This window comes from Panthera uncia (assembly GCF_023721935.1).
Source record: "Panthera uncia isolate 11264 chromosome B2 unlocalized genomic scaffold, Puncia_PCG_1.0 HiC_scaffold_24, whole genome shotgun sequence".
NCBI lineage: Eukaryota > Metazoa > Chordata > Mammalia > Carnivora > Felidae > Panthera > Panthera uncia.
Genome location: NW_026057580.1, coordinates 66831563 through 66846565, shown reverse-complemented (window position 1 = coordinate 66846565; position 15003 = coordinate 66831563). Strand labels below are relative to the sequence as shown.

The 15003-nt window shown below is 38.5% G+C and overlaps 1 protein-coding gene across 3 annotated transcripts in view; it reads right to left on the bottom strand.

Moving 5' to 3' along the window:
• AFG1L (AFG1 like ATPase) overlaps positions 1–7489 on the bottom strand; it is a 195972-nt gene extending 188483 nt beyond the window's left edge. For 2 of the 3 annotated variants that reach the window (XM_049654104.1, XM_049654106.1), the window contains exons 1-2: positions 7406–7489; positions 7134–7277 (exon numbers count right to left, since the gene is read on the bottom strand). In XM_049654104.1, the coding sequence (XP_049510061.1) occupies positions 7134–7277; positions 7406–7487 (226 nt within the window). In that variant the 5' untranslated portion in view covers positions 7488–7489. Of the gene's footprint in view, positions 1–2719; positions 5450–7133; positions 7278–7405 lie in introns of those variants that run through there. The other variant, XM_049654107.1, reaches the window with a different exon arrangement.
• Positions 7490–15003: the final 7514 nt, after the last annotated feature.

The following is a 15003-nucleotide window of genomic DNA, read 5'->3' as shown; positions in this document are numbered from 1 at the left end:
AAAAAAAAAAAAAAAAAAAAAAGAAAAGATTGTGGAGCCAAAGGTAAATATGAGTCATCATTTAATAAAGACACCTAAAAATACAACACTGAGATACAAAAAGACTCTATAATAAAAAGAAATCACAAGACGTGACTCTCATATTACCTTGCCTTTATGAAACAAACTTAATTTCCAAGGCTAGCTTAAATAAAATATAATTTTCAGATATGCCAATTTTCAGTTTTAGAAAACCTAGTAAAATTCTCCTCTTTGGCTTCTCTTCTCGTTTTCCTAGGGCCTCTCTTAATGTTCTCTGACAAAGTCAGTTTCTTCTCATAAAGTGTCAGCTTTCCTTCAAGGAAAATTTTCTTCTTTGCACTCTACAAATACTCCCAGGCTAGTTCTTACATTCTCGTGGCTCTCGACATATCGTATTTCCTTTCTCAGTCTCAGACCTTCATATTTCCCAGAACTAATTAAACTTATTTACCCAGGATGTCATAACCACCTCAAATTTAACAAGTCCAAGATGGAATCTCTCCCTAAAATACCTCTGGCCCTATTTTTTGTTTGGTTTGATTACCCTGATTAGATGGATGGTGATGCCATCAAATTACCCAAACTAGGATATCTGAATTGATCCTAACCCTTCTCTTTCCTTGTCTCCCCCAAAGCCTGGCAATTCTACCAAGCAAGTGCCTCTGAATTCCTCCCTTCCCCCACCTTGCTGCCCAGCTCTCCACCTCACCACAGCAGTAATTCAGGCCCTGAACAGCTCTCTCCCGAACCACAACTTCCTCCTAAATAACCACCGCACTTCCAATTTTCCCCACTCAGGCATTCCTGATCTGTTTTTCAGGCAAGAATAAGAATAATCATGCTAAAACTGATCTGATCACCTTTCTTCTTATGAAACCTCCATCAGCATCCCACTGAGCCTAGACATCTTCACACACTACACAGGACTTTTAACCAGAGCCAGGCCACCTTCCCAGCTTCATCTCTAGCTGCTCTCCCTGAGGGCCCATAAACCAGCAAGGGCCATGTACAGCTCACTTCTACACTTGTGCTACAACCCCCTTCTCTCTCTTAGCAGAGCTGCCTTCCCCTCTGTAGTCCTACAACACTTAAGATGAACCGAAATGATGGGTTATTAATGTCCAATGTTAAGGAGCTGGAAGATAAGGGTTAAGTTTGTGCTTCTAGAGTAAAAAGTACCTGGGTTCAAATCCCAGTTGGGTGGCCATGCCTGTTTATTCATCTATGAAACAGAGTTAACAAGTATTTTACAGGGCTTTTGTGAAGATTAAATTATGAGAAAAAGAAACTGCCAGTGATGGCCTGGAAGATAGAAGGGGCTTGATAAATGTTAGCTATTATAATTTCATCTCCCTTCCAAGACCATGAGCTATTCAAGGGCTGGGACCCCATTTCATTCACTTCCCCTCACCCAACACACACACCCTAAATACAAGGCTCCAACCGAATTTGAGGCATTTTTCACCCACACTATGGCCACTCTAATCTCGAATAAAATGTTTCCCCTTAACTATCTGGATGTTAAACATTACATTAAATGAAGATACACTTAGACCTAAAAGAAAACAGGCAGTGAAATAAAAATGAAGCATATTACTTAAATTACAATAAGATACCAAATTTAAATTTAAATTTTTAATAAACAAATGGAAATACACAGATCCCAAAATGGAATTCATAATATTGTATTTCCTAAGGAATTTTAAGTTAAGCAATCAAGTAGCAATTTGGATGAAGAGTATTTTAGGACCCCCCAAGTCTTCATAGGTCAGTTTCCAAAACATCTTGGAGCCAGGGCTGGCACGAAAGCTTAGATGAGACATAAAAACAAAGAACATGCTCTTCCTTTCCCCTCATTCCTTTCCTTTATGTATTTCCTTCCGTTGTTTAACATTAAGCCAATGGTTCCCTCACGTTATACTGCAGTAAAGAGTAGACTTGAAAAGATGAAAAAATGGAGATAAATATAAATGTAAACAGTAAATAACACCCACTCCCAAGATTGAGGGATACAAGACCAATTTTAAAATTGTGCTCTAAATACAGAAAAACATTTCAACTTAAAATTTTCTTTTTATTTAAAGAGAGGAAGGGAGTGTATGTAGTTACAACTAAATTTACCTCTCCCTTACCTGTATTTTCATTAAATCTCCACACCCAAAACTGGCTAAATTCTGAGTATAAGAGGCAGTATTATAACTGAACCCAAGTTCGTCTGCCCTGATGCCCAGCAAAGACCATCACTGAGATCCCAAGTATGTAACAAGGAAAGGGTTTATTCCAGATGCAGCTAAACAAGAGGACAGGAAGGCAAGTCTCAAATCCACCTCGCCAAAGGAGAGTCAGGGAGATTTAAAGGAAAAGGAAGAGGTCTGGGCTTGTTAGTTTGCAACTGCAATTAGTCCCATTAACCCTTTGGTTACTGGTTTCAATTCCCACTGTCTTTTGACCATTCCTCATTCTCAAGAGAATTGGGCCAATGACCTCTATTAGTTACTTCCTGCTGAGATGGGGGTGAAGATCAGGGTTAGAGGAATAGAACCTTTCTGCAGTCATCTAGAAATAGTCCTTGGTTCCAGGTTGAAACCCAACATCCTGCATTACCAAGATTTTTGTACTTTGGTTATTAGTTCTTGTACAATATTTTATCTAGGTCTCAAGGGAGATTTGTTGTAAGCAACTAGCTTGTTGTACTTACTGATTTCTTCAGACCAGCTCTCCTAAAAAGTAGTTTCAGGTCCATCAAAGGCTTGCCAGTCCAAGCAGGACTCTTTTTGATGTTCTTCTTGCTGACAAGATATAGGGAACCTGTAGATTTTTATTATTCAAGTGTGATGGATCCAAGGCTTAATTCCCTTTGGTTTCCCTGAAAAATGGGTAGTCAACAGCATCTCATTAAGGTCCTGTCTATGGTGGCTGGAGCTGGTCCTCAGGTGCTTGTTCTTCCAGGTCTTTAATAACACCAAGTCTCCAGGATTCAGGTGGTATAAAGGCACATCAACCTCCTGGACGCGAATTTACATAGCGAATGTAGCTGATAGTATTCCCTAACGTGAGCCCCATCAGGAATTCCTAAGTCACGAAATGAGTATAGAAAGAGTCTTCCACATAACACCTCATAGGGGCTTAAACCAAGCTTACTTCTAGGGGCCACTCTACTCAAAGCAGAGAAGCTGGCAAGGCTTCTTCCCAAGTTAAGTTGGTTTCTTGGCATATTTTTGCCAAAGTTCATTTTTCCTATTTTCCAATCTGTTGGCTTCTCCAGGAGGCATAGAATTTCCATTGAATGCCCAAGGCACTCAACACTGCTTGTGTGATTCTTGCCCCAAATGCCACTCCATTGTTGCTCTGGATTGTTAGTGAGAATCCAAAACTAGGAATAATTTTGCTTAAAAGTGTTTTTGAAAAATTCTGATGAGGACTTCTCTGAAAGGCATGGAAGTTTCAACCCAACTTATAGGGCTGTCTACAAATACTAACAAATATCAAAAACTACCTGCTATTGGGCACATAGGTGGTTCAGTCAGTTAAGCGTCTGACTCTTGATATCTGTTCAGGTCATGATCTCAGGGTCATGGGATTGAGCCCCAGTTGGACTCTGTGCTGAGCATGGAGCCTGTTTGGGATTCTCACCCTCCCTTTCTCTCTGCCCCTCCCCAGTGCAGGCATGCTTGCATGCGTGTTCTCTCCCTCTCCCTCTCTCACTCAAATTAAATAACCATTTAAAAGTAATAATAATAGGGTGCCTGGGTGGCTCAGTCAGTTAAGCATCTGACTCTTGATCTAGGTTCATGAGTTTGAGACCCACATTGGGCTCTGTACTGACAGCAGGGATTCTCTGTATCCCTCTCTGCCCCTCCCCTACTTGCATGCAAGTGCTCTCCCTTGCTCTCAAAAATAAACTTAAAAAAATTTTTTTTAATTCCTCTTTAAAAAAAATAACCAGTCTCACTTTCCTCAGATATAGAGTTGTCTCCCTTATCATTTCCAGTAGTCTTAATTACATTTATTTAAATTATTTATATTTATTAGAATACTCATAAAACTTCTTGAGGCATTAGACAAAGTTCTAATGTTTTTTTTTCTTTTCTCAATGGAGAGAACATTAATTTATTTGACTTTAAGTAAAGACAGGCAGAATAAAAGTTTTACATTTAATGCTGATAACTCTAAAGACATGTCCATTTTTATTAAACCAATAACCTTGAATTAGCCTTAATACGAAATATTTTCCAAGATCATGTGAATTTAAAAAACGTCTGGGTTAGTTTCTATCTTTCTTTTAGAATGCCCAATTCTTATAAGTGCTAGCCTTTAAACCAATTAAATAGAGCTCTTTTACAAATTAATTTCAGCAATAACATCTGGAGATAGAGAAAATATCTCAAATTTACAACATACATGGACACACACACGATGCAAACAAAATCTTAAGGGCCCAATTTCAAATATCCCCCTTTTACAACACAAATCTAATTGCAAGATGGTATTACAATTAATGGATGTGGCCAACAGTGTTGAAAAAAAGACTGCCCAATTTTGGAGAATACAGTCCAAAAGGTTGCATGTGGGGATCAAATTGTCACTTTCCATTTTCCAGTAAGAACGTGGCTGGTTTTATTCAAAAATACCAAAATCTACAGCAACAAAAAAACACATGAAGCCCAGAGTACTTCTGTGAACATCAGTTCCTCCCCAAAAGTTGGGGTTTCACAGACTGAACCAAATGGCTCCCTAGTTTCTGGCTCCTCCCTAAAGATCAGAGCTTCACTGACTGAACCAAATGGCTTCCTAGTCAGCCTTTTCTTAAACAAGAAAGGAGGCTAAGAGAACCAAAACCCACTATTTGATGGCAACCAAATGGGAGTAAGAAATCTGAGAGCCGAACCAAAGGGAGAAAGAAATAAACTCACATGTTGTCCATCACACACGAAGTAGTCACCAAGAGACATCTGTCCAAACTGAACCCAAAAAAACATTTCCTTGCCACAAGAGTGAAAATTAGGCACCAAAGGTCAGAGGTACCCAGGTAGGTGGGACCCCAGGGACAGTTCCTAGAGCAACGAACCTGTCACCTAGGCAGCTGCTTCAACCTGTCACGAGGCCCCCATCACCAGCTGGCGGCCAACAAACCACGCAGGGCCAGGCAAAAAAGTCTTGGCTAGCTTGCCAAATGTGTAACTGAACCCAGGTTTGGTTGCCCAACTTGCAGCAAAGACAATCACCAAGACATCAAGTATGCAGCCAGAGAAGGGTTTGCTTGAGAGGTAGCCAAACAAGGAGATGAAGGAGCAAGCCTCAAATCCACCTCTCCAAAGGAGGAGGGAAATTTGAAGGCAAATGGAAAAGGTCTGGAGGAAAAGTTGCAGCTGTGCTTATTAGCTTGCTGCTGTAATTAGTCCCATTAACCCTTTGGTTACCAGTAAGTTTTGAAATTCCAAATGATAATTCTGAAAACAAACAACAAAATCTTGATTTAATTAAAAAATATATATATGAATACAGGTTCATAGCAAAGCCTTTGTTGTAAGATATAAATCCAAATACAGCCTTTACTTGACTTAACTAGCCATATAACTTCTGCAACCCTGGATTCATCATCTCCAAAATGGATCATGAGAAGAATGAGAATTAAATGAGATAATATATGTAGAAAGCACTTAGCATACTGCATGTTATTGTGATGATGTTCCTTACATCTTAGTTTTCATAAATTATGATACATCCATAGAATTCTATTTCAACCATTTAAAATCAGGCAGTTCTAAACTGATATGTAATGATCTCCAAGATATATTAAATGAAAAAAAAAGAAAGGTATCGAGGGGTGTGTATATGTTACCACTTCTATTTTGTTTTTTAAATACAGATGTTTATATGCATATATGTTTGTACATACACAGAATGTCTCTGGAAGAATACATAAGAAACTAGTATTAGAAGTTGCCTCTGGGGAGGAAAATTAAGTGGCTAAGTGATAGGGGTGGAATAGTTTTAACATTTTACCATATTCTTTCTTGCATCATTTGTTTTTATTACCTATTCCAAAAATAAAAATAATAAAGTTTACATTATGACCCAACCTTTATGCTACTAAAATATTTCATTATGTAGTAAATAGATTATGTGAAACTGCAAAAAAAAAAAAACCAAAAACAAACAAAAAAACCCGAGGTGACTTAATCAGAGTTCTAGTATTAATTTCAACTCTATTGATGTAATAATGAAAGACTGATAAGGTTTTAACTAAATGAGCCAATGAGAATTTATTAAGACACAGAATAAGGGATGCTTGGAGATGAGAAAAAAATGGTATGTGGATGGAAGAGACAATAAGAATATCATTCATTCATTCATTCAGAAAATATATCTTGCCCATCAGGTACTAAACACTGTGCTGAAGAAACAAGACACTTAGTCCTTGTTTTTAAGTAGCCCATAGTTTCATGAGAGTATATGAATATAAGCAGCAAAATCAGTATTCCTGGGACTCGGTTACTCACAGTATATGTTCATTCACTCCTGAACACGTAACAATTTGAATGAATGAATGAATGAATGAATGAGCAAGGCTGGTAACAAAATATACCCCACTAAGGCCTCTAGTGGCTTGAAAAGAACAAGAATTGATCACTCCATCTGAGAAAGCTTGCATATTTGTGTTCCCGGAATCCTGAGAGCCAGCAGGGCCCTCAGAAGTCCGAGGTTTGGCTTTTATTTCCAGGCCAGGGTCACCAGCCAGGAGAGTAGGTAAGGCGCAGGTGTAAGGGTCCTCAGCCCCCAATCCCACATTTGTATCCATTCGAGCCAGGCACTCCCACGCCTGGGCTCACCAGGTAGGTGTTAACTCTCTGAAAGCCTGAAGGGAACGAACTCTGAGTTGACCTCTGACCTCAAAAATGTAAGTTGCTCTGGGTCAGTTTCCTCAGTGCTCAGGGCTCCTTCATGGGCAGCCAGCCAAAGACAAGAGAGGCTGAAACTCCTCTCCAGGGACCCTTAGCTCCGAAACAGGTGAAACCAGGAGGCAACTGGGAGAGATAAGAGGGTGACTGACCCGAGGCTTCCCCGGTCATGTGCAGTCGGCTCGGGCTACTCATGGCACAGTCACTGACCTTTCCAAAAGGTGTTTCCAGGGGCGGTGGCCGGAGGGGCGAGAGCAGCAGCCCAGGCCCCGCACCCAACACATCTCCCTCTCAGCCGGCTCTGCACTAAGCGCAGTGTAACCAAGGGCGACCAGGAGGCCGCCATCTTGAGCTCTGTACAAAGGGAGGAAGAGGAAAACTTTATTGAAACCCAAAAGAGAAACGGTGGCACAGACAAACCAAGCCGTGCTCACAGAAGGCTACGCAGGAAAGAACGAAAGAAAGCAGAGGAAGAACGCGACCTCCGGTAGCAAGAGGACAGGCTAGACTCGGGTGCCCTTCCGTCCTTCCGGGCGCTGCCAGACAGACTACGACTCCCAGCATGCAATGCGGCAGCGCCGGGGGCGGAGCAGAGCGAGGGGAGGGACGGGCTTGGGGAGAAGGGCGATCCTGCGCCCAAAACCAGCCCACGTCCGTGGCACTGGATCCTAAAACGTTTTCAGGGAATTGGAACGTGGAACGCGGTAGTGACGTACGGTCACGTCACCACCCCTGAGCATTTTTCGGTTTGCGTACCTGACCGAGATTTCGAAACCTAAATAAGATGTAGGTGACCCAGTGGGCACTCATGTTTTAATGAAATATTGATGTTTACCTGGTCACACCTCCTTAAATGGTAGCCCTAATTCCTTTGCCTCCAGCGTCCGACTCATCTTTGCCAGAGTACCTGAAATGAGCACCTTCCACTTTTTCTTCCTATATTTGAATAGCATAAATTATTTTCAATATGGCATACACTCAAATGTTTTTAAAGAGTGTGTAACTGGCATAGGAAAGCCAATGGCCCAAGATGGACAATGAGTGGATGGAGTGGCCATGGGATAGTGTGTCCAAAGAGGAATTTCTCTTAAGTGATTGCCCTAATTTGATTAAACAAAAAATGTTTGAGTTATTATAAGTGTATTGAGAGTACAAATTCCTGTCCAGAAGAGGCTGGCAATCCATCAGCAGGGATGAAAAAAAGCAACAAAAGATTCTACCAGATGTTATGGAATCAATGAAAGGAGAACACTTAAGGAGAGCACTTTGGCTGGGAAATCAGGAGGGCGTTCTGGAAGCTTTACTTTTATCAAGAGATGAAGACCTTCCAAGAACAGGAAATAGAGTGAACCAAGGCAGGCAGGCAAGAAAGTATGAATTACAGGAAGGATAAAGCCACATTTCGATTGAGTGAAAATTAAAAAGACTACACTAGAAAGAGTTCCAGGAAATCAAACAATTCATCCACAATAGAAGATTCCTAAGAAACAGGAAAAAGAGCACAGCATAGAATAATAATTTGGAAACTCTCTACTGTCAAATTGTTTATGGAAAAGTTATTTTGATTGTATCTTTCAAAATAAATTTTCACTTACTATTTGATATCTATCTTAAGTTGTATTGTCTTACATGACAAACTATTCCTCCATGCTATATTGAATATTTCTTTTTTGCATTTAATACTATTAATTTGGAGTGTGACACTTTGTGAAAGATCTTTTGAAAAAAAATCTATTCTTCCTTGATTTACATATTTATCACATTCAAGATTTTCAGAGAGTATCTGTGTGTCATTTTGTTTGCTCTGGAAAAATAGTTGCTTGCCTTAGTCAATGAAATTACTTTAAATTGTTTTAATAATTTTTTTTAACAATTATTTTTGAGAGAGAGAGAGAGAGAAAGCACAAGCAGGGGAGGGGCAGAGAGGGAGGGAAACACAGAATCTGAAGAAGGCACCAGGCTCTGAGCTGTTAGCACAGACGCTGTGTTCGAACCCATGAACCATGAGATCATGACCTGGGCCAAAATTGGACACAACGGACTGAGCCCCCCAGGTGCCCCTGAAATTACTTTTTATTAGAGATTCCAACAGCTTAACAATTTTGGAAGTGAAATAAGCACTCATAGACAGTTTAATGCCAAATTGGCGGGAATATCTACAGGAAATTTTCACATGGCTGTGCAAGTGAACAGAAATATAGCAAATAAACTTTATTGTGTGCCAGTATTGCGTGCCAGTATGAGGTAACTTAGATTACATCTGTTGTATTCAAGAGAATTCATTATGACCAGAAGAATAATTAAGTAGCCATTATAAACCATTTTATTAAAACATCAATCCTGTGCTCCTGCAGTTCCTGCAATTGCTAAAACAAATAAAAAAGCAAAAATAACCCTGAAAGAAATTCATTGAATATTATCAGAAAAAGTAATAGAAGGAAATCAGAAAATCAGAAAGCATTATTTTGTCCTTATTTTTAAAATCTCCCTAAAGAAAATGCCAAGTGGTGTTGGCATCTAATCTCATGGTCAAAACCAAACGGAAAGTACCCAGATGACAAATAAAGTAATGAAGGAAATGGGAAAGAAAGTAGTCAATAGACAACATACTATATAGAAGTCATAAATTATATTTGGGTTCTGATTTTGTCACTAAATTAAACTCTCCCTTTGTTTTCCTTATCTATAAAATTAAGATAATGTCTATCCTAGCTACCATCCAGAGGTTTTGTGAGAATTAAATGAGATAATGTATATACATAAAGGGTTAATCATATACACTTATAAACAGAAACTGAAAGAGGATAAGGTCAAAATATAAAATAATGAGTCTAGGACAGCATGGATTCATGATATCCAAGAATTATAAAAATAAGGAATGTACTCTTAAGCTTGCAAAAGGTAGGGAGAATTTTTTAAATAAATAGAAGAAAGTTCTACTGAACCTTAATACTTCAAGAAGCAAATTTATGAAACTCATTAAAAGCAAAAAAAAAAATCAGGTAGGATTTAAATAAGGATGATAATCCATAATAAATATGGGTGATTTGGAATATTTAGTTCTTCTCCAACTCTAATACACTATGATTTTTCATCCCTAAGTTCATGAGGTTGCCATTTTAAAGTGCCTTTTAGCCACTGTCAGAGACACACTGTAGAGGAACAGATATAATAAGCCATTGGCAGGAACTAGCTAGGATCCCAGTATAAATCTAACACTGTTATTGTTGTTGTTCTAAAACCAATTCTTTTGAAGGAAGAGGATACCCTAATACATGATTCCCACTTCCACTATTCTATCTGTAGCCCTCTCCATCTCAGTAGATGGCAACTGGAAGGCTACTCATAAGAGAGTTATCCTCTTCCTCTCTCATCCCACATCCAGTCCAACAATGAATTTGTAGCTTCACCTTAGGAAGTGTTCAGAATCCCATTACTTTACACCATCAACATTGCTACCGCCATATTGGTCTAAGTCACCATCACCTCCCTCCTGGATTGCTGCAGTTACCTTCCAATTGGTCTCTTCACTTCCATTCTTGTCCCCTACAGTCCATCCTCCACACAGCAGCCAGATTTATGTTTTACTTTATTTTAAAGATTTTGTTTAGGGGCGCCTGGGTGGCTCAGTCAGTTAAGCGTCTGACTTCAGCTCAGGTCATGATCTCACCGTTTGTGGGTTCGAGCCCTGCGTCAGGCTCTGTGCTGACAGCCCAGAGCCTGCAGCCTGCTTCGGATTCTGTGTCTCCCTCTTTCTCTGCCCCTCCCCTGCTCATGCTATTTCTCTCTCTGTCTCTCAAAAATAAATAAACGTTTAAAAAAAAAAGATTTTATTTTTTTAAGTAAACTCCTTACCCAACATGGGATTTGAACTCACCACCACATGATCAAGAGTCACATGCTCTACCAACTGAACCAACCAGACTCCCCCAGATTTGTTTTTAAAATTTTAAGTTGAATCATGCCATTCTTGTGTTTAACATCCACTAGAATGCCTTCCCCTGTCGCTCAATTGTTCAAGCATCCTGCAAGACCTCATGACTTGGACCCCAACTGGCTTTGTGATCTCATCTCAAGGCCCTCTCCCTTACCCTCCCTCAGTCCATCCACATTGGCTTTCTTACTATTCCTGGAACTCACAAGCCTGCTTATCACCCCAAAGCTTTTGCATTTCCTATGCCTTCTCCTAAAATGCTTTCCTCCCAGATATCTATTTGGTTCACTTCTTCATGTCCTTACTCCCTTATATCTTCTCAGTTAAGGCCTTCCCTAGTTACCTAAAGAAAATTACAGTCTCACCCTGCACTCCTTTTCCTCTTTCCCAGCTTTATTTTCTCCACAACAGTTACTCTCATGGCATAATACACACTGTACAAATTTATTAGTTTATTATCTGCTCTTCTTAGAATTTAAGCTCCATGTGAACAGGAATTTATGTCTGTTTTGTTCACTGTTATATCCCCAAAGTTTAGGAGAGTACCTAGATTAGCAGACACTCAATGTTTGTTGAATGAATAAGCAGTCTTAATAAAAAATACAAAATTTATTGTTTTAGTCTCTGCAAAAAAGCAAATAACCTGCTTCATGAAATCAATTACACTCCTCATATTTTGAGCCCATTTTAAAGATTTATTAAAAACACCATCAAACTCAGTATCACAGAAGTGGAATACAAACAAAGAGCACTTATTTTCCACTTATTTATTTTTTCGCTGATTTGTCATTACACATAGATCCTCATGATTACAGCTTCTCATAATTACAGGTTCTTCTAATTTGTAACAAAGAAATACTTCAGAGCTATAAGAAACACTATGATTCATTCAAAGACACATAAGGGATGATTTAAAACCATAATAACTCATTTTATAAAGTAGAATCAAATATCTAGCTTCTAAATTCCAACATTTGTATTTAAAAGATTCTGAACCAAGGGGTGCCTGGGTGGCTCAGTCAGTTGACCATTGGGCTCTTGATTTCCAGCTTGGGTGATGATCTTGCAGTTCACGGGTTTGAGCCCCATGTTGAGATTCTCTCTCTCTCCCTTTTTGCACCCCCCCCATTCGCTTTCTCTCTCTCTCTCTCTCTCTCTCTCTCTCAAAACAAATAAACTTAAAAAAAAAAACACAAAGACTCTGAACCAAAAATATAATTTCAGGGGTGCCTGGGTGGCTCAGTTGATTAAGCTTCTGACTTCGGCTCAGGTCTTGATCTTACGGCTTGTGGGTTCTTGCCCCACATCCGGCTCTGTGCTTGCTGACAGCTCAGAGCCTGGAGCCTGCTTCGGATTCTGTCTTCCTCTCTGTCTCTGCCCCTCCCCCGCTCATGCTCGTGCTCTCTCTCGCTCTCTCTCTCTCTCCCTCCCTCTCTCTCTCAAAAATAAATAGACATTAAAAAAATTTTAAATATAATTTCAGTTACTTAATTTCAACAAACTAATCAAACATGGTTAAGTACCCTACTAACTATGGAAACTTCTAAACACAATATACAGTACCTACTTCAGTAACATAAATTTACATAAAGTATAAATTTTGTCTCAAGCAGTCCATTCCTTCTAATAAGTAAGAATTATATATTTGCTAACTTTCCAACAAAAGTTACCATTTTTCCCTTTATTGAAACATTGTTTAACCTGTAACTAAAGACTACCAAGACAAAATACTTGAAGTCAAGTCCAGGGCTCAAGTCTTTATTTAGTTCCTTTCCACTTATTTTCAACAACAGATTAAAAATAACTTGTTCTGTTTGTTTTTCAGTTTCCAATATCCTTTACTGGGATATTCTTTTTTTTTTTTTTTTTAATTTGAACCACATAACAAGTCTGTATTTACCTATATCTTTCCTCCTTAAGTGTTCCTTACCTAAACTTTGAGGGTAGAGTGGAAGCTTTCCTTATATAATTTCTCCACATGCCCTCTCTGCCATCTTTCTTTTTAAAAGAGCAGCGACCCCCAACCAATTCTAACCTCCTTCAACTCCACATGCAAATTTGTAACCTGGTAGCCACCTTCAATTAGTTTCTGTTCCTCATCCTTCAAATCCAGTCTTTCACCAGATATGCCTGAATCCTATAATGTTAATATGACTTAAATCCATCCATCATCATTGGATCTTCCTCCTGTCTTTCCAAGGCTAAATGCAGCCATTTCCTAACTGGCTACATCTCTTTCTCCTCCATTCCAGCCTACTGTCAGATTTGTTTCCAAAAATATGATCTGACCACATCCCATCACACAATCTAAACCTGCAATGCCTTCCTACTATCTACAGAATGAAATAAAATTTCTTTATTATAAGCCTTTGGAAAATCAAACTCTGGCCCCTACCTAACTTACCATTTTCTCCTGTCAGTCAAATGACTTAGACTCAGAAAACATGTACTGGGCGATTTACCAAATATCTCATTTGTTTTCATGAAACTTTCTCTATATTATTTTAGAAAAACTGGAAAACTGATCCCAGCCCCAACTCCCTACCCCCTTCTTTATTTTCTAAGTATGTTCTGGTACTTTGTGTAATTAGAAAAAAGATCATATTAATAAAATAATTACAAAAACAACTTACAAAAAAAATTGAAATTAAGTACTTCCAGGGCAATTCCAAGGATGTTCCAGGTTTAATACTGCATACGTGTTCAGCATTCATCTCACACACACACACACACACACACACACAACATTCACATAGATGGACTATAGACTATTCACATGGATATCCAGACTTAGAAAAAATAACTTACCCAAGATAACACAGGTATTACTCCTTCTTGAAGTTAACTGACTAGTAATAGAGGCTGAAAGCTTGTCTATTCAATGAGATAGTTCTTCAAATAGCCCTTAAATCAGATCTATATATAGACAAAAAGAAAGTAGACCATGCTACATAGAATTTCGATTGACACTCAGTGATGGTCATAACAAATCTAGTTTTGTCAGTTGGTTTAGTTGGTGGATGCAATACAGGCAATCACATAGACCAAATGTTTTTCAGTTCTATAGACTGCATATTCTAAGGAATATAAGTTGGCCTGAAATGCAGCCAATATTTAAAACTCAAAGATGCAATCATAAAATTGTATGAATTCATTTGTTTGAATAAATATTAGTACTTGCAGCAGATGATTAGTCTCAGAATTAGCAATGATTTGACCTAGACTTCAAAGGAATCAGCTGGGTATTTCTTTTGTTTTGTTTTGCTTTCGATTGGACATCTTGGGGAGATTACTTGGATAAGTTTTAAATCAAGGTGAGTTTTATTTACCCAACTTTACTGACAACAGAGAGGTTCCTAATCTAGACTCTCTAGATGATAAAACTTGAATATCTGTTAATCATAGGACATATCTAATTCAAGAAGGGTTCATTCCAAAGTTGAGTATCTTCTGCCAAAACCAAGACTGTGCAGAAAACTAAGGGAACAGATGAGGAAAGTGTCATGAGACCTCTAATGTCTATACACACCAATTGTAAGGGCCCAATTTTCCCAGCATGTATCTCACTTAGGCCAAGCAATTCTCATCAACTTCAAAGGGAGAGATGTGCATCCACAGACCAAAGTTTGCAGTATCCAGGGCTTACTCAGCAGGAATACATACTATAATTTATGGTACCAGGCTTCATTTCTTTAGTCCAAATCAACTCAGCTGGATTTTGAAGCTTGAGTTCTTACAAATAATCAACTGTCCCTTAAAATATTAAATTCCTTTGGCTTTATTTTACACATCAGTCCTGTTGATTACCTAGGATATGCCATAGTTTGAGTTTATACATTGATATGCAAGACTTGTAATACACAGCTATATACTATATTACTCTGAAGCATTATAGTATCAGATTACCAGAATTTATTCTGGAGGTAATTTTATGCATAGCAAAGAGAGAAGCAGGAGATATAATTTGCCATGTTTGCTGTTCAACAATTTTTTAAAAATATAATTCTGTTTACAAGTACTGTTTTTCAGCTTTAATTTGATACTTTACTACCAGATAAATTATCTTCTAATGTAATTACTTTTATATAATAATTATGATCTTGAAAGTCTATGAAGTGATTAAAGGGCATTTTCTAAGAAATAGAT